Here is a 24,271-nt window from a genome sequence, read left to right on the forward strand (position 1 = left end):
AAATTTTGATAAATAATAGACCGGTTTACTAATAAAGTCAAATGTGTGTAGGTTTCCAAGGAATATCTCCAAGGAGACAGAGACCATAAACAGCTAAATAAAGTTAATATATTATAGATCATTATCATCCCAGGGGGTGTTTCACAAAGATCCTAAGTTGGACTCAACTCTAAGTTAGACTTAAACATTATGGAGAGCCATTTGTAGCCTTAAAATAAAATATATTCAAAAGCAAAAATTCAAGTATTTTAGACTTTTCATAAATTCTACATCAAGAACGTGAAATATCCTTGATAAAATGAAATATAAATGATTTGAATCAACATTTTATGCTTTTTTAAATAACTTTTACAAAAATATTTTCAAGGATGCTAATGACTTTCCATAATTGTTAAGTCCAACTTAGAGATAAGTTCAACTTAGAATCTTTGTGAAACACCCCCAGGTCAAATTATGATGTATGTATGACAGATTTTGTCATGTGAAAATAAACCAACAACGACAGTGTCAATGCATTATTGTGTAATCATTGCTCCAAATAAGGTACACATGATCTGGTCAAACTTGTTCCATCGTAGCATGTATCTTTGTTAAAAAAACTTTCAATAATGTCCTTATCAAATCTAAGGTAGATATAAACTTCTTATACAATAAAATGGCATACAAATGGTGAATTCTTCGAAATCGTCAACTCAAGGACTCGAAGTCGGAATCATATCGTATTTCAATCTCTAAACATTTAGTTATGACGTTAATGTCGGTATGTTTCGCGGTCGTATATGGAGATCGTTGAGGAGCTCGCTTTCCAGCTCGTATATGTAACAAACCTTCCCACAGTTAGTTAGCGACATGAGTGATTCTTTTTTACTTTATACCTGGAGTTCTTTGCTTGTTTTGCAAAGTTGTTTGATTAGTTTCCTCTTGTTTCGCTCCCCTCATTTTCATACAGGGCTATCTGTTGGACAGGAGCAAGTGAGCTGACGAGCCACACATGCAACATAGGCATGTAATCTTAAGATAGGAAATATGAAATGTTAACTTCAGTGGTTTGAAGACATGAGTTTAAATGGTGTCGTTATCGCCACTGAAACTAATTTGAAGATGATTAGCACGATTAAAATGTTTCCATATTATCAGTTTCTCTATCTCTCTCACCAGATATCTCTCTTTCTCTCTCCATTACCATTTCTCTATCTGTTTATGCTGTACTATCCTACTTCTCACCTTTTCTCCTCTCTATTCTCTCTCTCTCTCTCTCTCTTTCTCTCTCTCAATCTATCTCTTTCTCTTTCTCTCTCTCTCTCTCTCTCTCTCTCTCTCTCTCACACACCCCCACACACAAGTCTCATCCCTCTCTCTCTCTCTCTGCCTCTCTTGCTTCATTCCTCCTTCTCCCAGTATATTTCAACTATAGGTACTCATATAACAAAGCGAAAACGACGATAATGCCGAAGATGTTGATCATGATTATGACGTTTACAAACAGATATCAAAACAAAACAAACAAACATTTCTTTGTTTTGATTTGGTATTTACCTGGGAGAACAGACGACGAACAATAGCTAGACTCCTCCATAGGCGTTCCTTCTCTGCTTTCCATATCATGGTGATCCCGGTCGAGAAAATATCCAAATAAATTAATCATGTTGAGCCCCGTATGGAGTCTAATTGCATTCGATTAGTAACCAGATTTGATGCTCAATATAGCGCGTTTGTGCGTTAACACTGAGGAATGTCTGCAACAATAGTTTGTGGCCTTTTTCCAACTTAGGAGCTCTGTTTGAGTCTGATGAATTCAGTTAAGGAGCGATTAACTTAAGTGTCTTGTTAGGAGCTAACAACGAGCCCTGCTCGCTGGAGTCAAAATCTCGGATACGATACTCCCTGGATTGTAATGAAATTGATCAAATTGGGTCGAAAGCCTCAGCTATCGTCGGCTAATGTCCTTTACGTTTGGCTAGATACCACTGACTGTGCTCACTCGATGTGAAGCTACCACCGACTTATGAGACCCAATCAAGCCTCGTGTGCCAATTTAGCGTCTTGTCTAAAGATTTATGTAGTCAAAGGGGGAGACTCAGGCTTCTGCCCTTGGTGCCTTGTACTTTTTGCTGAGGGTCTGTTTAACCAATACCTAATTAAAATTGTCGAAACACCTCATGAGCGTTCAGGTTTTGTTTTATGTCTGACTTTCTTGTTTCTCCTCCTCCCTCATTTCTGTCAACCCTCTCTCACTTCGCGAAGCCCTCGTGTAGTCCCGGGGTATGTGTCATCGTGTTGGGTTCTCGAAAATATTAAACACGTCCTTCCGTCGCTTGTGGAGTTAAGTCTACTCGGAGACGGAAACGCCGGATGCTGGGACTGGGAGGGGTCCCCTCCACCAAGGATGCGTTAATTGTCCCCCTATAACCAGGGGGAACTCCCCTCCAACTCTTTCAAGAACCATTGTTAAGGAGTGAACATTAAGCCGAAGGAGGAAGGAACGCCATGCCCGTGTTCAGGAGAAAAACAAATGGGTGGCGGGGCTTGAAAAGATGTTCATTAATTTACACTTAAAATTGACGAGTTCCTTTGCTCCCTAAATTGGCCATGACGTTACGGGCGCTATTTTCAGTCCGCGCGCCGTGCGCTCCTGGTAATTCGTTTAAGCGCAAATTGTGTTTCAATTGGAATTGAAGTTTTCCCCTTCTTAACACTACCACTCAGCTACTTGGCGTTGTTTAATTGTGTAACGCGAACAAGTACTTAATTCTCAAAATGCAATCATGAGCGCGACTATAAATACCATCTGACTTCCCCCATCGCAAGAACTTGTCATCGTATCATTAAGTAATTTGTTCTTCAAGTGTGACCATTGTTAAACCGATTAAACCTTCCGTCTTCTATATACCATGTCATTCCGACATTGGTTCCAAATGCAACATATCCGTGAGATGAGTCGAAAAACATCACATTTCTAATAACGCCCATGCACACAAGGCGTCATTTGGTTGACGCAGAACTGCGTTATCGACTAGCGTGATCTTTGACGCGCTTCGAGAGAGAGAGAGAGAGAGAGAGAGAGAGAGGGGGGGGGGAGGGGGAGGGGGGGGTAACACTATGAACATGACAGACAAGAAAGCGGACAAAATACACAGTTCCTCAGGTAGACAAAGGAACATCCCTTCACTGCTATTATGTAAAAATGTGAATATGCATGTGACACCTGTTCTACACATTTTTACATAATAGCAGTGAAGGGATGTTCCTTTGTCTACCTGAGGAACTGTATATTTTGTCCGCTTTCTTTGTCAGTCATGTTTATAGTGTAAGCCCGTTGCACACAGTACGTCATTTTGCTCACGTATAACTGCGTCAGAAAACGGCATCACACGAGAGCGTCTACAGCCTAGCGCAGGACTGCGTCAGGTAGCAGCTGGCGCGGTCTTTGACGCACCATGCCAGGATGCCATCGTACGTAAACAAAGTGAATGTAAAGTGAGGAGTGCAAATATTGCGTTAAATTAACGACGCATGGTCTTAGTGCCTTCGAGTAGAGCAGTCGATAACACACTCGAGGTTACGCTTCGTGTGTATTCATAGACGTACATGCCCAATAATAACGCCAGAGACAGGCATCTTTTTCACAGTTATAATGATAAACTCAAGAATTTTTGCATTGTGCCATTTTAACAATTGACAAACTGAGAAACAGCTTTAAACAAACACACGTTTGTCCAATGGACATTATTATTTGCTTTGAAAGGAAAAAATAAGACTTTAGTACGAAAGCCCATAACAGTAATTTGGTTACGGATAGCAGCGATGAAAAGGCGGTGTTCAACATTTTTCGGGGGGGGGGGGGGTGAAGGGGGCTAGAGAAATGGACCAATAACATCATTGCGCTAATTCTAATTAAGCTACAAAAGAATCCCTGCAATTAAATACACTTTGAGCGTATAATATCTACACGACATCAGAAGTGTGCAGTGTCGCAGCCCGTGGCGATGCTCATGCAAATACACCAGTGTCAGAAACCCCTTGGGATAAACAAAAACACCAAAAACATAATTGGTGGCATGCACCAGAAGCGGCCGATTTCCCTAGCGTTTTGAACAGGATATCTTGCGGCTCGCTACGGTGAGGTAACAGAATCTCGTCCAGCATTAGGCGGGGCGAAAGGCAATGAGTTGGCGTCGAAAGGCGAGACCAAAAACGCCCGTCTGTCCGTCCGTCATTTCTTCGATTTTGGTCCCATTTGCACGATGAGGTCGCGACATTATTTCAGACTGAACGGAGTGTCGTGGATTTGAATCGCAACAAACTGACACAGTTTATAACCTTGAATACTAGACGATGCATTGTCGTTTAATATACCTTTACACAAATCAAATATATTGGTATTAAAATTTGTATTGAATCGACCTTTATGATAAATGAATTGTGTGCAAAACGAGGATTCATTTTTTTAAGTTGAGCTCTGCGTGAGAGGAAATAAGCAAACGGATGAGGAATTTCACGAGATTGATGATATGATGGGGCAAATGAATACAACACATAAGTATAGGAGGGCAAAGCATTGTACAGAGAAAGAGATGGGGGAGATGAGGGGGAATTGGTCCTACCTTAATGAAGTTTGATAATCATTAAACAAGATCGAGTAAAAGATATAAGAAGGGAAGTATTAATGACAATTTGTTGGGACATCAAGCCGTCACAGAAAATCAAAACACAAACAAAAAACCTATAAGAATTAAAGGGAGAAGAACAAGAAGAAATTTAGTAAACGACGAAGATGAAGGCAAAGAAAAAATGATAAACACAGAAAAGGAAGGAGATGAAGAAAAAGAAGATTAACGACAAAAAGAAAATAAAGAAGAAGAAGAAGAAGAAGAAGAAGAAGAAGAGGAAGAAAAAGAAGACCAGCAAAAGGAAAACAACACCAAACAGAATGATCAGAAACAATTTTTTGTTTGCTTCATCACGACAAAAAAGGTCTTCGGGTCTTAACCATGGTAACCTTACATGATATCATCATAAACCCAGCCCAAAAGAGATAAACCGTCGCGCTAAACATTGATTTCTCTCGGTCATCTTACTCTTTCCTACAGCAGACGACCCAAGGGACCGCAACATCCATGTTTCGTCAATTGAAAAATTTCCCGCCTCGGCAACGCCGACGCCATCTTGGCGAAGTTGCAATGGCGTATCAAGACCTTTGCCTTGGTCATGTCCGGGGTTTGGGTGGTGCTTTAAAGCATTTCATAGAATTACTTTCTGCCAGGTACCATTTACCCCCACTTGGATCGGCTGTGGCCATTGTGGATTAAAATAATGTCTTGCCAAAAGACGTTCGTGCTGTGGCAGGGATTCGAACCGGTGACTTATCCACTAGACCACCACAAACATCTTTTGAGAATGCCTCTATAATTATGTTGATATGTTTCCGTGCACAATCGTAGAATACCTGATCAACATCTATGTTTAGAATCTGTGGAGGAGGAGGGGGGGGGGGGGAGTGACCCCTTACCCCTCCTTCAAATATGCTGTATAACTGTTACTGCATAACTACACACAGTCTACCTTGTTCATCGCGTGTGAAGGTCTTTGTCGTTTTTGTTTTTTTACTTTTCTTTTGAGAAGCCAAGGAAAAAATGTCTCTGCGAGTTTGATGAAGATGATTTTGACAGTCGGAAAAAGTGACAAATACTTGCCAGATAAAAAACAGGAAAGAAGACACTCGATTTGAGCTCTGGTCAGGAAAGGATTTTATCTTACTCATCCTTCCCTTAGCTGACATAGATGTCTATAGATGGGACAGAAGGCAAGATAACGATGTGTGCACCGTTACTGAAAACGATTGCGTGTCTTCGGGGAGAACCCGAGGCGTTTAAAGAAGACATTAAAAGAAGACGGGAAACATTTAAAGAGGGGATTTTTGGGTGTGACGAGGCAATATTGATGCGTAGTAAATGCCACGGTTTCACCTCCCTTATGCGGAATTTTTCAACTTAAGTGTTTCGATATTGGTTCCTATATTTAGACGATAATATGGATATGATCATAATTATGTTGGTAGCACAATGAGCCATAATCATGATTTAAAAAGAAAAAGAAAAGTTTTTTGCCAGTACCCATGGGGATGGAGGGAGGGGGGGGGGGCTAGTACATCCCCACTTTTAAACACCAAACGCCCATCTTGCCTATGCATATCCTTACGCAATTCGGAAACTTTGGAGCACAAACGTACGCTCAGCAGTGCCTGTCTTCCGAGAGAAAAAACATCACAACAAAATACAGGCTTCATTTCAGTATTCGGCTCTTTCTAAAAGTGATTTATTTAAACATGTCTGTTTTATTGTTCGTTGTCATTGGTTTTGTTGGCTGGACGGAGATTTCGGGAACGTTATAACACTCTCGAAAATAGAAGAACCATCCCCCTTCTTTCTATTAAAGTAATAACATACAAACATGGAATACATACAAATACATACAAACATACAAACATAAAATAAATAGAAAACAAGTCATGTTTGTTAGAGGACAATGGATTGTATTGTATTGACTTTTCCTCTGGTTTGTTATTTCATGGTTATTTTGAAGTGATATGTTATTGTGTAAGTGGCACAAACGTATGGAGCAAAGTGTGCAGCGCTTTTTAACAGCATGGAAAAGCGCTATATCAAATATCATTCGGATTGGATTGCATTGATGCCTGTTTTTATGTCAAAAGGAACATCATGGCATCATTCCCCTGACATTTTTTTTTATCTTTATGGTTGTAATGATTGTTAATGCTTTAGTTATAGAGTATTTTTACTTTGAGGATCATTTTTTGGAGCAACTTTCTTTTTTGTTATCACTGGTTATCCACCACGTGACCACATAATTGACATGTAGCAACTCGGTGAAAACAAAAGAACCGAGGGACTACACGCATTGCCGAGACGCCTAAGCCTTTTTCCCCACATCCTCCCCGGTGTCAACTTGCGTTGGCCCGTTGGAGATGGAAAAATGTCGGTGAGCCTGACGTGCGTTTCCGCACTCTACGCAGAAGCCACGGCAGGAGGAGTTTCTTTCTTTCTCTCTCAGTATTTCTTTCTATACTTTTCATGTCGTGTCGTGAAGTGGGTGTTGTTGCAAGAAAGATATTTGTGTACATATCTCAAGTGTCAAAGCCAGGCTTCTTGATGGGAGGGAGAGAATTGGCAAGGAAACGGGTAGGTCACGTGACACCTCCCATCATGCATGTCTCCATCACTCGTTCCGAGTTTTGATTTCACTCTGCCCCCCTGCTTTTGTCTTTCACCTTCCTTTCCTATGCACACGGACGTGTGTCCCCTTATCTGCTTATTGTATTTTGTGTCCCCCTTTTCAAATTCAAGACCCAAAAGACAACTTTTTTTTAAAATCGTAAGCACTTCATATAGCCTTCACTATTAAGATATATACAAATCTAGATTTTCATCGTAAATTTTAGTGAAGTACTCCAATTGAGTACAAGTTACAATCGAGGCGCTGAAAGGCAAATTTTCAATGTATACTTTATGGAAATAGTTTTATGATTTTTTTTGTTGCAAATAATTACCCAAGAGTCTAAACGTACATGTTATTCGTATTTTCATTGTAACTGGTAGTCATTATCTATGTCCATTGGCTTGAAACATTAGTGTAAGAACTAAACTGGTTTCAATGCAATCTTAAGGAGTGATTTTGATCATAAATGGCCCACTGCATGCTAAATTACATATTACGCATTGTTGCTACTACTTTCCACTACTTGGATTTTCCTAAACATTTAGCATGTTCTGCACAATAATAAATTGTATTGCAATTATTTTGGTTTGAAATCTATTACTTAAAGCTTATCTGCCGTAGTTTACAGGAGGGATTAGACTGCCCTGCAAGGTCACTGGACAGGTGGTTATCTCATCAACTCAGCTCTCAGTTAACATAAGAAAAAGAGGATCATGGGGGACCAATGGTCACCGATTAGGCATTGTTTGTTATACAGAGGGCGCAAATAGCTATAGTGCAGTGGGCCTTTAACTGAATTAATAGAAGATTTCGGCGGTAGGAATCACACATGCCATGTTAGGGCCCTGTTGCATAAAACTAAATTTTGTCATCAATAGCAAGTTACAATAACTGTTATAAGCTACTGAAATCGTGGCATTTGATTGGCTGAGCGCAAATTCGTCATACAATTTTAGCATTTGTTATTTTTAACAAGTTTTATGAAACAGGGCCCAGAAGTGATAGAAAGTGCACCCTATCATGCCTATTGGATTTACTATTGCACACAAAACAGGTCTGCATTCGAAACATTAGTTCTAGAGTTCAAAGTTGAACTTGTTTTCTTCTACTGCGATCAAGGATATTTGACAGCGGAGCTCGAGCTATAACTGATTTCTGCGTTTCCGTGACTGTTTTGAGAAAGGAATGGATGGTTGTATGAGATTGATGAGAGTATTTTTGGTGAGTCAGTTGGACTAAATATGGATCGTTGGGATGTTTGGATGTCAGGCTAAGACGGGAACTCCGCCGAGAATTGGGGGAGAGGAAACCGTCTTCAAGCTTCCTCTCCGGGTTGAAGGGAGAGAGAGGTAGAGAGATGAAAGAGAGAGAGAGAGAAGGGGAAGGGAAGAGAGTGAGAAAGAGAAACACAGAGACAAAGAGAGAGAGAGAGAGAGAGAGAGAGAGAAAGAGAGGGAAGGGAGAAAAGGGAAAGATGGGAGAGAGGGAAACAGAGAGGGAAGTGAGGGAGAAAGAGTTAGGGAGGGAGGCGGAGGGAGGAGTGTGTGTTTCGGTAAGAGAGAATATGAGAAAGTGTATGTGTTTAAGGGAGATGGAGAGGGAGAGAGAGAGAGAGAGAGAGAGGGGGAGGGATGTCAGAGAGAAGAGTTATCACAAAGAGGAGAGGGGAGGGGGGCATTGGGGGGCAAATAAGCAAAAGGTGAAAAAGACGGAGAGGGGGGCAAACTGACAGAAAGACAAAGAACGAGGATGACAGAAAAAGCTAGACCGTACAAGGGAGATGAAAAGACAGAGGAAAACAGCAGCCGAGAGAGAGAGAGTAGCACGAGAGACAGGAAGAGAGTAGACGAGGAAGAGGAAAAAGTATGATTCAAGAAAAACAAATCCACATTGCGTGATTATTTTAATTCGTCATCCTTCTTCGAGATGTATTTTGATTCTCGATTTTTCCCCCTGTCTCTCAATTTCTCGGACAGCAAGTCTAACGGATGCCATTGCACTTTGCCCTGTCTTCAAAAGCTCAGAGATTTGGTAAGGTCCCAAAAACTTTTCAAGAGTATCTTTTTATCTTAGTTGATGAATAGCAAGATGTCTAAAACTAATTATAAACTGTGATTTGTCCTTTTTAAAAGGGAAATCCAACCTTCAAAGACAAATACTCTAAAAGAAAGCAGAAACATCAGCAAATCAGACTGGTGAAAGTTTGAATTAAAATTATATTTATATTATATTATATTTCCTCAAATAATCTTTCAAAATCAAAGCCATGGTTCCATTTAAGTTTGATTCCTTGTTTATTAATTAATTAAGTTATTCATCTATTTATTGATTAATTGATTTAATATATACCTGTATATATATTTGTTAATACGTTTATTTAAGCAGCGATACCTCTTCAGTTAACAAACCATTATTACTGAGACCTGCACAATACTAAAACTTACTCTGTATCACTTCTATATTATACATTTTTGTCGGTTCGAAATCATAGTCTAACTACAATTCAATTAACACAATCGCAATTACTTTCTAAAATTCAACTCAAGGGCAATTTCAATACCCTATTGTATGTCCCATAGAAATCATGTTCTGATTACGTAATACATGTACGTCACACACTAAGAAAAAATGGTGCAACTATGCACCTTTAGGGGTTCAAACCGATGCAACAATAGCAGCACCTTTAGGGGTTCAAACCGATGCAACAATAGCAGCACCTTTAGGGGTTAAATCCTGCACCCTTTTTAAAGGTGCAATCCTGCACCCTTCAAAAGGGTGCCAGATTGAACCTTTGGGGGAAATGTTAGTACCCTTTATGGTTCAATCCTGCACCTTTAGGGGTGCAAACCGATGCAACAATAGCAGCACCTTTAGGGGTTAAATCCTGCACCCTTTAGGAGGGTGCCAGAATGCACCTTTTAGGAGACATGTTAGTACCCTTAATGGTTCAATCCTGCTCCTTTAGGGGTGCAAACCGATGCAATAGCAGCACCTTAAGGGGTTCAATCCTGCACCCATCATCGAGGAATACTCGTGACATTTGCTCGTACACATATACATATTAAACATGCATGATGTTTTTTGGTTAGTAATCATATAATCAATATATATATATTGCTAAAACGTGAATGTAATTGTAACATGATCAGACAAAATAATCTATTGGTTAATGATTGCCGAAGGAAAATATAAATCACAAAATTGATGTGCATTGTCATAATTTGCTTAACAAATCATATGATAAATGTATTTTTATGTGAACACGTGGAAAGTAATCATGAATATGCATGCAATATGCAAACTTTTATTTTGCACCTTTTTGGGTTGCTAGGGTTCATTTTTGTGGGAAGGGTGCAAAATCTTATATTGCACCCTTTTTTTAACCCCTTTTCCTTCAATAGGGTTCATTTTTATGTAAAGGGTGCAAACTCTTATTTTGCACCCTTTTTTGCACCCTTTTTCTTAGAGTGCACTGTCGTGTTGGCAAATTTCAGCTGACGCACAAGCCTATTGAAATTGCGTTAGGTGATTTTCGAAAGCAGTAGCTATCGGGTTAATAATTTCAGATTTTCCTCTTATTTCTACGTCTTTTGTTGAGGACACCATACATGCCCGAGGGTTGGGTGTATAAAACATGCACAAACACACTTTTTTTCATCGCGTGCGAGCAATAGACGACGACATTCCACAGAAGACAATGCAATTATAGCTTCGTCACAGATTTTTTTTATCGAGATAATGATTTAAAAGTAAATACAGTCAAACGAATCGTCCAACTTCAAACACGAAAATGTGATTCGGCAGATAAAACTTGATCCATATCATACCTGTACTTTCCTAAAATAAGTACAACACACGATCGTAGAGACTTTCGAGGAACCAACTTAAGGGCAATTTCAATACCCCATTGTCAATTGTCTTTGGAAATCTTGTTCGGATTATGTAATCACCTTGTACATTGAAGTTGCCTAAGGTTGATTTCTTGAAAGTCTTCGCGATCATGTAAGGCCATTTTTGAAACAATGTCTTCTGGATTTATATTCCGCAATCAGTTTCCTATACTAAGCGCATTCATAACTTCACCGTATAGACCAAACACTATACCTAAACCCAGCTACAACACTAACCCTAAACCTAACGTAAAACCAAATGTGAACCCTATTCACAATAATCTATCTTTGAGGAATTTAAACCCGAAGCAAATGTCGCGTAACACACACACCCACTCACTCTTCTCCTCATGTCAGTTGCACGCGGAGCGTCACTCCTTTCGCTGACGCAGGAACACTGACGTAGATGATAGATCTGACGTAGGAGTAACGTAGTGACGCGTTACATGAGAGAGGCATAGTGCACAACGTGAAAACATTCAGTCATTCAATTACTGACGTACTGGCTAATTGAGTTCTAACGGTCGAATGACGCCTCTTGTGCAACGCGCATAATTATTAGAAGAGCGCTGCAAAACGGACAGATATGACACAGGGGAGACAGCTAAATTCCAAGAAATTTCAAGAACGTTACACTTGCTAGGAAAGCCCGTGTATGCTCGTAGGTAAACAATCAGGGGACCGATGGCTTTAAATCCTCTTCGAGGGAATTGGTAATGAGGATTAATGCCTTACCGACTTTGTTTCGAACCCGGGACCTCCCGGTTACGAGACCGCTGTTCTACCACTGAGCCATCACGTCTCCTGATGAGACGATGTGTGGTAGGAGCCTATTTTTGTATAAACAGTTATAACCATTGTGAAACCATGCATACAGCATGTACCATATTTCAGTATAATAGTCCCACGTGCCTAGAATTTTGTCGGGGTAATTCATCATCTTCATTGACCATACTTATTTGTCGTCGGTTGTAAGAGTTATTCAGAATCTTTGACTGGTGATTGAAAGAAAGAAGAGGGGGGGGGGGTGCAAGTAGGGGTACTACCGCGAAAGCAATTACCAAGGGTCAATTGCAATTTGTACTTTTCACTTCCTCTATTCCTACTTGACATGGTATGCATTTAGACAGTCGTAGAAGGAGACATATAATTTGTGAGCCTTGCGGAGAGATTTGACAAGGCCTCGCTTTGCAAGGAGGTCGGTATTGTTTTCCATATTTCATATCATATCTCTCTCTTTCTGTATAGCAGCCGAAGCCGCGCGCTGTTACTCTCAAAGCCCGACTGCTCTTACCGTGCAGCTGGGTGGTCTCCATCGGAGGAGTCCTGGGGGTCTTGTAATACATGCGCTCGCTGGATCTACGCGACAGACGCAATCTTAGCCGGGCTTGTCATACCACGGGAATGAGAGGCATGCCGCGTTTGGACGCATAGAACATGTGTTGGAACGTAATACCATTGAAACTTCATCCCGTATTATGCGCTCTGTCAAGTTCGCCCGACGCATAAATCTCGGAGAGTAGGTTGTCAACAAAATGGAACATAATATGGCGGTGTTACTCTCCGTAGCTCCTCTGTCCGCAAGCTCACTTTGTAGTACGAGAAAGAGATTGATTGAAAAGCGCGGGGATTTCATTTGTCGTAGGTAGTGTGCGGTCGTCTGGGGCTAGTTTCTCGAAACCGTCACGAGTCTTAGTTCTTGAACACCCTATAGAAACACACGATATAGAATTAACACGCGTTTCAACGGGATGTCCACGAAGTTAGACTTATGACGGTTTCGAGAAAGGCACCCTGGTTGCTCAATCGAGACACAATGCGTCAATAATCTCAAGCGCATGACCCGAACTACGAACCGGCATCTTTCACATGGTGCGTCAACGTCAACGCAAGTCAGAGACACAGTCCCGCGTTAGCAAAGTAACGCCTCCTGTGCCATTGGCTTTAGTTCAGCCCATTAAACCCGACTTAGAAAAGAATGTGAAAGTGATTCAATCGAGAATGAAATTCTAAAAATAAAAATTGCTCCTGCTTGAGCCTAAAGTGGTCAAAAGATTGGTACATAATACCAGAACAGCGGGGTATATACAATATTTTAGCTAGAGAAAATACTGTACCAGGGCCACGTTGCATAAAACTCACCACTGGTGGTAACTTTGCTATCAATATTAACTAAGTATGGCAACTTCACCCAACTGCCCATCAAATCCAGGTTTTCATGCATGGAAGTTACCAGGAACGGCAAAGTTACCTCCAATAGTAAGTTTTATACGACGGGGCCTCGATGCGTCTGTAGTTAAGCGTACGAACGGTACGACGCCACATCAATTCGCACACGTTAGTCCCTCTTCTAGGACTTAAATTGCTCACAACATCATGCAATTTCGATGACAATATTCTCAAACGTTCAGATCCACGAAGACAAAATAATCTACACTTATGTATTTGTATAATACATGTCTACTTTCTTTAGCCATTTTTTCAAACTCCAACTGCAGTCGTGTCCCTACGAAAGTAATTTTCCTTGGCCTTTATCCGTGCGCGCGCGTCGAGAGACCGACCACGGTCCATATTTTTTTAGCGGACCTGGAGGGAATAGTCCCCCTATTACTTAAACACTCGCAAACAAATGCAATCTCTTCAAGTTAAAATTACCGTAACGAAAAATTCGTCATAAAAATGTGACTCTTGCCGAGGGCAGGTCGCAAATTGCGGCAAGGTGTTCTCGTTTTGGGAAGCGTTGCATCAAACGCTTTAATCATACACGGCTGCGACGGAAATTGAGGCCGCCATTCGGGCTATGAAATACTTTACTATCTCCTCATCCAAGATATTTCGCTGAGGTCAGGTGCAGGGTGATGCTATGAAAGATGTCGTAAATTAAACGGTTTTTATTTCAACGATGGGGGTCCGCGAACTCAGGAAATACACATAAAGGACCCGCAAAGTGCGTTGAACGTAAAGTGAGAATATATTTTCTCCCAAATATTCATTTTTGTTTGTTTGGACATATGAAATACAAATCCAGTTTGCCTTCAGTGAATGTATTATGCATCTAGAAAGGAACCATTGTAATATAAAAGTCTACTCTTGCCTTTGTCAAAGAAAAAAAGTTTTGCAATAAATATCAGACGGTTATAACACAATATATATCCCAAACTGTGACAACAAGGCATCACTGGTACTGGTTACTTACTAACAAGTATTTATGCTTTCTTAGCAGTCGGGTAAAATAACCACCACTATACTACTACAAGTTGTTCTGTACATATTTTATACGGCATCTTTCCTACATTTACACGGTTTGAAATTCAACTGATTTTCTCATTCTTGTGGTAATGTTATGGTAAAATCATCAGTCAATTTGAATATAAATGTATATTACATTACAAAGAACAAGACGACTTCATTTTGTACCAAAACAATTGATAGATAACTGAAGAAAGTTTGCATTTGATGACATAAAAAGTGTATAAAATAAGTCTTTTCTTACGTAAACATCGAGAAAGTTTCGTGTTTTTTTTACCAGGATAGCTGTAGAAAATGAACACTTAATCATACGCCATTTTTACGCGCAAAATTAAACTTTTCTTTGATTGATATCTAGAAATATTCATGTCCTTTACCAAAATACTCCAGAAATTGATATTTGACTACGTATATAAATTATGGCCCCCGTGGTATAGAATCCACATCCTTCACAACCAAGAATAGCTCGCTAACATTAGTTACAACTTATAGTAATAATAATGATTGAACTATGTAATATCTAAATGTAGACAACATCATTCCCTCCTTCTATATCGCGTCCCCAGAAAAGTGGCGGTAATAGAAGATTAATTTTTCTCTTTGGGCTTTGGGTCCTCGCATACATTTCATTATGACGTGCCTCGCTTAAATTTATTTATTTGTTCATGATCAAGAAAAGTTGTGTGTGTTTCTGTGTGTGTGTGTGTGCGGGGGGGGGGCACATTCCCCTTGTGTCCTTCTTAGCTACGCCACATCTCCCGATCATCATTTAAGGTTCTCATTCTTTCTAATTTTATATTTTTTGCCATTTAATGGGGCTAGGGGAAAGTGCCTCAGTGCCCCTGTAGATACACCACGGTTCCTGATATTTATGCTAGGTTCCCTTTCCCTCTTTTTTGTCATTATCTCCTCTTTTTCGCACTAGCGTGGGGGCATTGTCCCCTTGTGCCCCCCCCCCCCGTAGCTTCGCCACCAATACTGATCTAGTTTTCTCTGGCATCTATACAATCGTGAGAACTTTTCCCGCCTGTTGTGTTCCGAACCTGGTCCTTCGTATCAAGTTGTGGAAAGAAAATTGAATAAGCTCTACGCTATCAAAACCTTAATCACGATCTATTATAGAGAGCGCAGACAAGTTCAACAACCTCCAAGACATGGCATGAAAGAGCACGAATGGGACTGTATACATGACAAATAACACGATTGCATTGACTTTCATGAATTCAACTGAATGTCGATGTCAATACACTTACTTATCTACTGCATTGCTTTAAAAATTCTGTTCGGATTATTCAAATTTTATTTATTCATGCTTTTTAAAACGTAACCCTAAATGTTATCGAAAATGTACGTCCTCGGTTGCCTGGTCAAAATTAGTTGCCATCGTGTTGAATATAAAGGACTTTTAGATTCGCACGAAGACAATGGGAATTGCTATCGTCGACGTCCTTTTAATGCACTGCCTTGAATGGACGTCGCACGTATCAGTCCACGCAAATCTAAAAGTCCCTAATAACACAATCGCAAAGACTTATGCAATTTCCTGGGTCAGGGGACTTCTTCAAAGTCTTTTTGATCGTGTTAAATATGGATAGATTGAAGATGTATAATGGTGTACTGTGGGCCCAGTTATGGAGGGGCCACTTGTATCGTATGAAGAGGGAGTGGGGGAGGGGGGGGGGGGTTGTCTAACTCATTGAAACAAGGCTAGTACTGGAGGACGCGAAATTAGGAGAGGTGTGGTGTTCTTATCTTCTCCCATCCCTTCGCCCTCTCTCTTTCATTTACTCTTATTTTTCTCATCTTTCTTTTTTTTTGAGACATCTGATTTTGGGCACTCGAACCATAACGCCACGTACAGCTTTTCCACGGAAAAATACCTGAGGAGCAACAAAAACCCTCGTCTGAAAGTCACATGAAACCTAACCCTTACACTAACCCTCTAACCTAAATCAGGACAATATTGAATTTCAATAATGAATGCTATTGCAATTTCTTCGAAAAGGTGGACCGAGAAGAGAAAAGAAGCAGATAGGTTGGGTGGGATAAAAAAAAAAACCTCCAAGACTTAGATAAGACATGGTGAAAGTCTTGGTCAAGTCGAACCATCTTATTCACGTCAGCGTGTAACGAGTCTTTGATTAGAGTGTTGAGCGAAGAGGGCTCGTCATCAATTATCTTAATTGATTGTTTTAAGAACGGGATGAGTAAGAGAAGGAAGGACCTGCAATATCGGAAGAATTGTGAACCATAGACTAAGGATGGGAAAGAGTGAGTGCATCCGAGTTTGAAAAAAGTGCGGTTACAACGCTCGAAGCCGACAGAGCCCGAGACCGGCCGACTGGCCACGAAACCGACAGCCTACGAGACCGAAATAGATGCGGTAAGAGTCGATCATAATGGTATCCATGTCAATACATCAATCTGACGAAGGCCGTGATCCAAGCTTGTTCTATAGTACCCAGTTCGGATGTTGAATATTCTGTGTTCGGGTTGATTTAGCACAAACTTTTTTAGGAGTCGGGATTGGGCTTATCTATGGTCTTCACTCATTACGGGATCTCATTCTTGGGAGAGATACTACGGATGTATCTTGTTTCCCAAGCCACGCGAAAGTGCAGTGGTCGTACACAGGGGACGTTCCCTCGCCCCCTATGATCCATCTGATCCGCCGAAGATAGGGGTGAAGAAGGGAGTTTGAGGGGGTAAGCGAGGGGTACGCGGTGATTGAAAGAGGGGGTGATGAGGGTCGAGTAGGGATTAATGTGGCGGAGGGGCATAGTGTAGCCATCTGATCCGCCGAAGATAGGGGTGAAGAAGGGAGTTTGAGGGGGTAAGCGAGGGGTACGCGGTGATTGAAAGAGGGGGTGATGAGGGTCGAGTAGGGATTAGTGTGGTGAAGGGGCATAGTGCAGCCATCTGATCCGCCGAAGATGGGTAAAGAAGGGAGTTTGAGGGGAACGCGCTTAGAGGGTTCATAGGGGTTGGTGTGGGGATAAGTCCCGGAGGATAAGTGTAGTGAATGGGGCAGAATATATCCTTTCTGAAACATGATACACATGCCGAATTGAAAAGGGATAGACGGAGAGAGAGAGAGAGAGAGAGAGAAGGAGAGGGTTTTGTTGGGGGGGGGGGGGGAGGGGGGGAGGGGGGATATGGGAGCTATTTGAAAGTGGAGCAGACCGAATAGTCATAGATAAATGAATAAACTAAAATTCTAATCAATATAAATATTCATAAATATACATATATCATAAAAGAAAAGAATGAATGATTAAATGAATTAATTAATTCATGTGGGCAAAGTACTTTGCCCAAAACAATTTTTTGCCAGGTGTCGGAATCTTGAGCCATGCTTAAACCCCTCAAGGAGTCTCGAAGGAAATAAGATAAATACAAACAAGATGACCAAGATGCCTGTGTCACGCCATATTCCTATGCGCCGGTGAAAAAGTACATACCGAGACCGCCTCCTTCATGTTAAAGATACATTTGAGTTCTGGCCATGCGAACGCATTTTGAAAGAAATTTCGTGGAAGCGATTGGAAAAGGTAGATAATGTAGCACATGAGTATATTATGGTGTATACTGTGAGGTTTTTGAATCCTTAACATGATAAGAAATTGGCCCAGTTTCTGAAAAGTCAGATGGACTGTACACAGAATAGTCTATGCGGGACTACGCAAACATGTGGCATGAAAGTGTGGTCCAAAACGTTTAACTATCACTTGGCATATTTCGATTGTGGGGCATTTTAAAAGCCATCCTTTAAAGGGAACATTTTTTGTTCTATGATTGTCTTCCATACTATCATAAAAAGGAATAAAAAAGCCCACAAATTATTTGTCACTCTTTCCCAGAACTCGACTTTCTCTTTAAGTCTTGTTCCGATGTTGTATGTGTATACACGTCCGAGGCGTGCCGGGCGGTTTCACTGTCTCCGTAATGACTTATAAGCAAAGAAATCCGTTCTTTAATTGTCGCCCATTAACCAATGATAGCGAGCTAAATTGATAACACTTGTCTTGCCCGCTACTCTTACTACTGCTCTACGTCATGAGTGGACTATCTTTCGAAGCTAACGCTCTAGACAATGATATTGCAAGCTTTGTAATGAGAGGGGGGGGGGGATTTAAAAAAATAAAATGTCTCTAAAATGGGGAGGGGGAGCCCTAAAATAAACAAGACAAACGATAACAAAGGAACAAAACAACAGAGAAAAAAAGGCAAGAAAAGAAGAAGAAGAAGGAGGAGAGCAACCCCCCCCCCCCCCAATAAAGGGTATCGAATTTTTTGTGCTTATTTACTGGGAAACATTTCAAACAAGATCAAATTAAGAATTGAAATCGGGACACGTTTCTGAGTCTAAGTAGGAGGGGGGGGGGGGGCGGGGGAGGTTGAGTGTCAATTATTTTTATCAATGGTACTCGGGACTGTTACAGCGTCCTTTATTCGCCAGTGTATTGCAATGTATTGTTAATGTTAAAGACAAATAAAAAAGGATGTAGTTCAAATTTGGAGTTAAGTATAGGAGGGAATCATCCAAACAAAGCGACTAGCACTAGTAAAAGAGCAAAATAAATAAATAAATGAATAAATTGTAGTGAAAAGAGTCAAAGAATGGAAAAAATGAAATGGAGAATGAAAAAGGAAATGAGAAAACGAGAGAAAATCGACAGTAGAAACGAGGACAATAAGAAAATACTAAGAATGGAAGACGGGTCAAGAAAAAAAAGGCAAAAGAACGAAAGAGAGAAAGAAGAGAGTAAGAATTCGAGAGAAAAAGAGAATCAGCGTTAGAGAGGAAAATATAAGAAAAAAATTAACAAAGGATGAAAGAAGGAAAGAGAAGAAAAGAAGGATAAAAGAAAGAAAACAACATCAGACCCCCGACTGAGTTTAGACGCGATCTAATATTAGTGCACCGATTGGTTGAACTGAAAGAGAAGAGAGTTTAGCAGCGGCGACAGATGCCGGTACTCCCCCGGCGCGCTCCCGTAGCGATCCGCTGAGCCACCGCTGTGCCGCTCCAAAAGACCATGGCTTGCGCTCTCTACCTTTCTATGGACAAGACACGTGAATCTGAGTCCCTTGTTTTTGCGAGGATTTTCTCCGCTTGTCTCTGTCATCATTTTTCATTCTCTCTCATCCCTTCGTAATTTGTCACCCATGGAGCTAAGAAAATATGCTAAGCCCACCGTGGTTGGGACATAGGATATTTTAGCTATCATCCACCATTATGGTCTGAGGCTCTGAGCATGTTTGAAAACATACGAGTTTGTTGATCAAGTGTGCGCTGGGGAAGGATTGGGAAAGTTTGACATTGATGAAAGCATATGTTTCGTTGCCATGGGTTGTATTGTAGCGTTGGTCGAGCATAGAGTGTCTTGTAATATTTTGGGTTGAGTTTGAGTTTTTTCGCCATTTTGTTTCGTGATTTATCATCGTTGTTACTATCTTAAAGATTATCAGCACCCAAACCAGCAATAGCATCATCATCTTCATCATTATCTTCATCACTATCATCATCACCATCACCATCAAAATCATAGTCATCATTATCATCACCAGTATTATCATCACCATCATCATCATTATCGTCACCATTATTGAAATTACCATCATCACCTTCAGATTAGGTCATGCTGATCAAAATGATAAAAAGTTAAAAAAAAAGCGGGTATGTTTTTGTCCATTCAAAGGAGCCTCGTGATTTTTCATAGATTACAACCGAACGAAACGAGAGAAAATGTAAAAGCGTTTTATAGTATTTTTATAACATAAGCAAGTACGATTTGTATAATTATTAAGGCCTATAGCCTCATAAATATGCAAACTCAATAACAAGTCGTAATTCTGGAATATACATTGTTCCTGCTGGCTTATGAGATTCAGACTTTATAATGATAGGTTCAATTCAACCTCGAATAACACCTCTCAAAAGGCATTATGCAACTCGAATATCGAAAGATACCCAAAAAAAGCGTTGAAAATCTCGCAAAATCTCACTGTTTGCGAGATATACATGGCGACTGTTTCAGCGTCCAGTGTGTATTGTGTACATTTTGGTTGCAATTCATTATGAGTGATATTTTGTAACGATATTATGGTACGTTTAAAGTAATGTCCCACAAGACTTAAATACAGATCATGTACATTATGATCCTGGTTGTCACATAGTTTCAGTTTCAGTTCAGTTTCAGTTTTATTTTTCATTTCCAACAGAACAGTAATTTTGACAAGAAATCCGATATACCATTCAATATTCAATAACATAATCTACAAGTTGCCGAAATGTTCATGGAAAAGTGATTCCTTTTAGGGAAGTTATTACCTGCCGTGAGGAAAGGGTCGAAGGTATAAAGTTACACAATAGAAAGTATACATAAATATCCAGTATAACACGGACAGTTGGCCCTCATTTGTTCAGAAGCAACACTACCAGTATACAGTCTCAAAAAGTGTCCACCTAATCGCAACTGACTGACCTACGACCGGATCAAATCCTTTTATGAAATAATAATTCCGATTGATAACGACTGGACAATAACATGCCACGGACACTCTAAGCCAATTTGTCCAAGCGGTCAAATAGCACTTGACTATTTCTCTCAGGAGATATCGGTCAATCGTTTTGTAATCGGATGATTGGGAAATCAATTTTAAACGAAGGGACGGTCATTTGGAAAGGTGTAAGCCGATTAAATCGGACACCTCAGTCGGGAATTCGGTTGGTCAAAGTTAAATCAATTTCGTTAAATTTCTCCGATCATGTCCGTCTATCGCAATTTTCTAGTCACTGCTCCAATGTCCTCCGTCACACCAACATGAACGAACAGTGACTGAACAAGAATTACATTCCCCTGAACGGCCGAGAATTGGTCGGTTTTGGTGGTGAGACTGCCGTATACATGGAATAAGATTAAGACTGTATATCATTCAATTACTTTTCTCCACGTGCCAGTTCAAAAAGTCGATTTTAAAGAGATACATTGGTTCCGTATGGACGGCGAAATTTCATTCTTGAAAACGTTATTTGTTACATGGGCAGACACAAAAAATGCCAGGAGGAAGGGAGGATGGGGCCGCCAGTAAAACTACCGAGTTATTTCCATCGTTATCTCTTAAAAATCCGACAAGCGAGCAAAATATTAATGCTGATAATAATAACATAATGAATTAAAAAAAAAAAATTGTTGAATAAAAATTCATTTGTGTTTACACCATACATGTAACCTTTCTTTGTTCCCATATGTGTTATTACAGTATTAAGGGGGGAGTTCGCTTTTACGAGAAGGAATATACCCTAGCACAAGAAACAAGCCCGAATGCATCTTCGCTATATTTTTGGCGGGAGAGTTTATAGCATAAATTTCACATGAACAACAACATTCAACCATCGTCTGCCAAATGCAGCCAACTGCGTAAAAACCGTGAACATGACAGATTGTACTACGCTTTTTCATCTTTATCAGTACACAGAAACAGGGAAGACATAACATAGAAACTGGGTCCATTCTTTTATCGGATTTGTCCGACTTTTGCGCTGAGCATTTAACCAATCAACGGGGTTTAAGGGCTACGAAAATAGTGACAATACAATTACGGAGGCTTATCAAATTGGTTCCAATTTGCAACCGAGCCCCTCTTTCTCTATTTTATCCTTTTACGCGGTCGTTGGTCGCTTGGAGTAGCTTGCAGCCGACCAAATCCACTTTTCCAAATTCAATAATTGTCTAAAATCAACAGGAATTTACGCGCCTTATTTGTCTGCCGCTGATGTGCTTAAAAGTGATACGATTTGGGGGTGATTTCGTTTTCATCGCATTTTACTCCTAAATTGGTGGGAGGGGCAGATTTATTAGGTGAGACAGCAGTGACTCTTTAGTATGTTGGTAGACAACAACAGTTGCCATAGTAACTTTGGAAGAAAAGAAACTATGAAGGTTTATATCTCCGTACATTTGAGGGATTTTCTTTCTCGTTATTTTATGAGAAATGGTAATGATGGCATTGTTTTGAGTTTTGTCTTCAAGTTTCCCATTGCCAAGAAAACAATATTTAAATACTCTGACATACTGTTATGCTTTGAGTTGCAGTTGAGCTACTATCTCGACGTAGAATTTTTGTTGTTGTTGCCAGTGCTACAAGATGAAATGTTTTAAACTGAATTCAAGATACTTTGATCTACATAATGATAATGGGATTTAATCTCACGATATAATATACTTAAAAAAACAAGTTCTTCTTTTCATGCATGGTTGCATATTTTACTTAGCACCCCTCCATGAATAATTAACACAATATTGTATATGATAATCCTAATGACATTGACATTATGCATACAAATACTAATACATTCACGAGCCTCGTGTTACTTATCCTTATCTCATCATTATCACCATCGTCATCGTCATCATCATCATATTATTATCACGAGTACAGGTTTGATTTATTTTCGTTTGTGGGAGCATTAGGAATTTGCCATCCCCAGGAATCAATTAACTTGAATAAGTGTCCGTTTTTTAATTATTCATTCAGATGTTGAAAAGTAAGATATCCCTACCCATAATACTTGTAAACTGATGCAATAACTAAACAAGATGTGCAAACGTAAACATGTACTTATTATCATAGAGCAATCCTTAACCCTATCCCGTCAATGAAATCGCGACTGGGGTGTAACCATTAATTTTCTACACGCGTGTCTTCAATTAAGGTAGGCGGAGTAATTTTGTTTTCAATCTTTTTTCGATGAGCCAATTACGGCGCGGCAGATCAGGGACGAACGCCCCGAAGCGGCAAACACCGCGCCTGTAGCTCCGGGCGATATTGCGAGCAGAATGGCGAAGAGAGTGGACGTGGGTACCATCGAAAAGAATAACTCGCGGTTGTAAATGAGATAAAGGGTTGATGGTATTTATCTGTGCAATTAACCAATTAGATCCCGGGTTGTCCGTGGCGTTCAAACGGCCCGCTCTGAACTAATCGACTTAAGCTAAGGATCATTCTCTAATCTTACTCTTCACTGATTAACTCTTTAATTTCATGATCGGTGATTGGTTCATTTATATAGGAGAAGGAGAGAGAGAGAGAAAGAGAGGGGGAAGGAGTAGACAACAGCCACATATAGATACAGAGAGAAAGGGAGAGAGAGAGAGAGAGAGAGAGAGAGAGGACGAGGGGCAATAACAGTTATAGAAACTGAGAGTGTGATGAAGCAAAGAAGAGGGAGAGAAAAAAGACATATATTAGTTTTTGTATGTGGCTTGACGCTGGTTTGGGGCAATGATAATTATGATGAGAAAAATGCGTCAGAAAGTCAGGCACAAAACGTGTAACTTGTTTAATCGAATCATCATAACTGATCAAAAATATGTTTCACAATAAATTGGGATGTGTGGTATCATTTATGACAGTAAAGTTTTTCAAATCTGAAAAGGCTATGTCGACACCGGGGCGTTAAACTAAAGCAACGAAATAAATATAAATAAACAAACAGAGAAAAATACATAACAATAAAATAACAAAAACTGAGGAGGACAAAATTATATGCTTGTTCACGTTTGTATTTATCGATTTTTAAAAACTAGAGCGGAAAGACTGAACGCGTGAAAGGATGTGATGGTATCAAATGTATTTATTTATATGTATACATACTCTCCGGTATACGGATAAGTTGAATACCAGATATTCATGTAATTAGTCAAAATGTTAGCGTGTTTAAAATCGTCTGTAGGAATCTCTAACTTCCATCTCCATGTTCGTCTTTGTATGACTTTCCCAAACTTCCGGTGTACAAATTTTAGGTTAATTGACCAAAACCGGTGCTTTTTACTAAGCATAGAACGCAATATCATAATAAACTAGGGAAGTTGTTAATTTCTTGAGTTCCC

At 40.1% G+C, this 24,271-nt stretch overlaps 1 protein-coding gene across 3 annotated transcripts in view; it reads right to left on the reverse strand.

Annotated features, from left to right (window-relative positions):
* Nucleotides 1-2,624, reverse strand: part of Alx1 (aristaless-like homeobox protein) — a 55,263-nt gene extending 52,639 nt beyond the window's left edge. The window contains exon 1 of one of the 3 annotated variants that reach the window (XM_030988784.1): nt 1,537-2,624. In XM_030988784.1, coding sequence (XP_030844644.1) covers nt 1,537-1,645 — 109 coding nt within the window. In that variant the 5' untranslated portion in view covers nt 1,646-2,624. The remainder of the gene's footprint in view (nt 1-1,536) is intronic. The other 2 variants (XM_011663478.2, XM_030988783.1) reach the window with 2 other exon arrangements.
* Between the last annotated feature and the right edge of the window lie 21,647 nt (nt 2,625-24,271).

The sequence above is a fragment of the Strongylocentrotus purpuratus genome, unplaced genomic scaffold (genome assembly GCF_000002235.5).
Source record: "Strongylocentrotus purpuratus isolate Spur 01 unplaced genomic scaffold, Spur_5.0 spur5_scaffold_18, whole genome shotgun sequence".
Taxonomy (NCBI): Eukaryota; Metazoa; Echinodermata; class Echinoidea; order Camarodonta; family Strongylocentrotidae; genus Strongylocentrotus; species Strongylocentrotus purpuratus.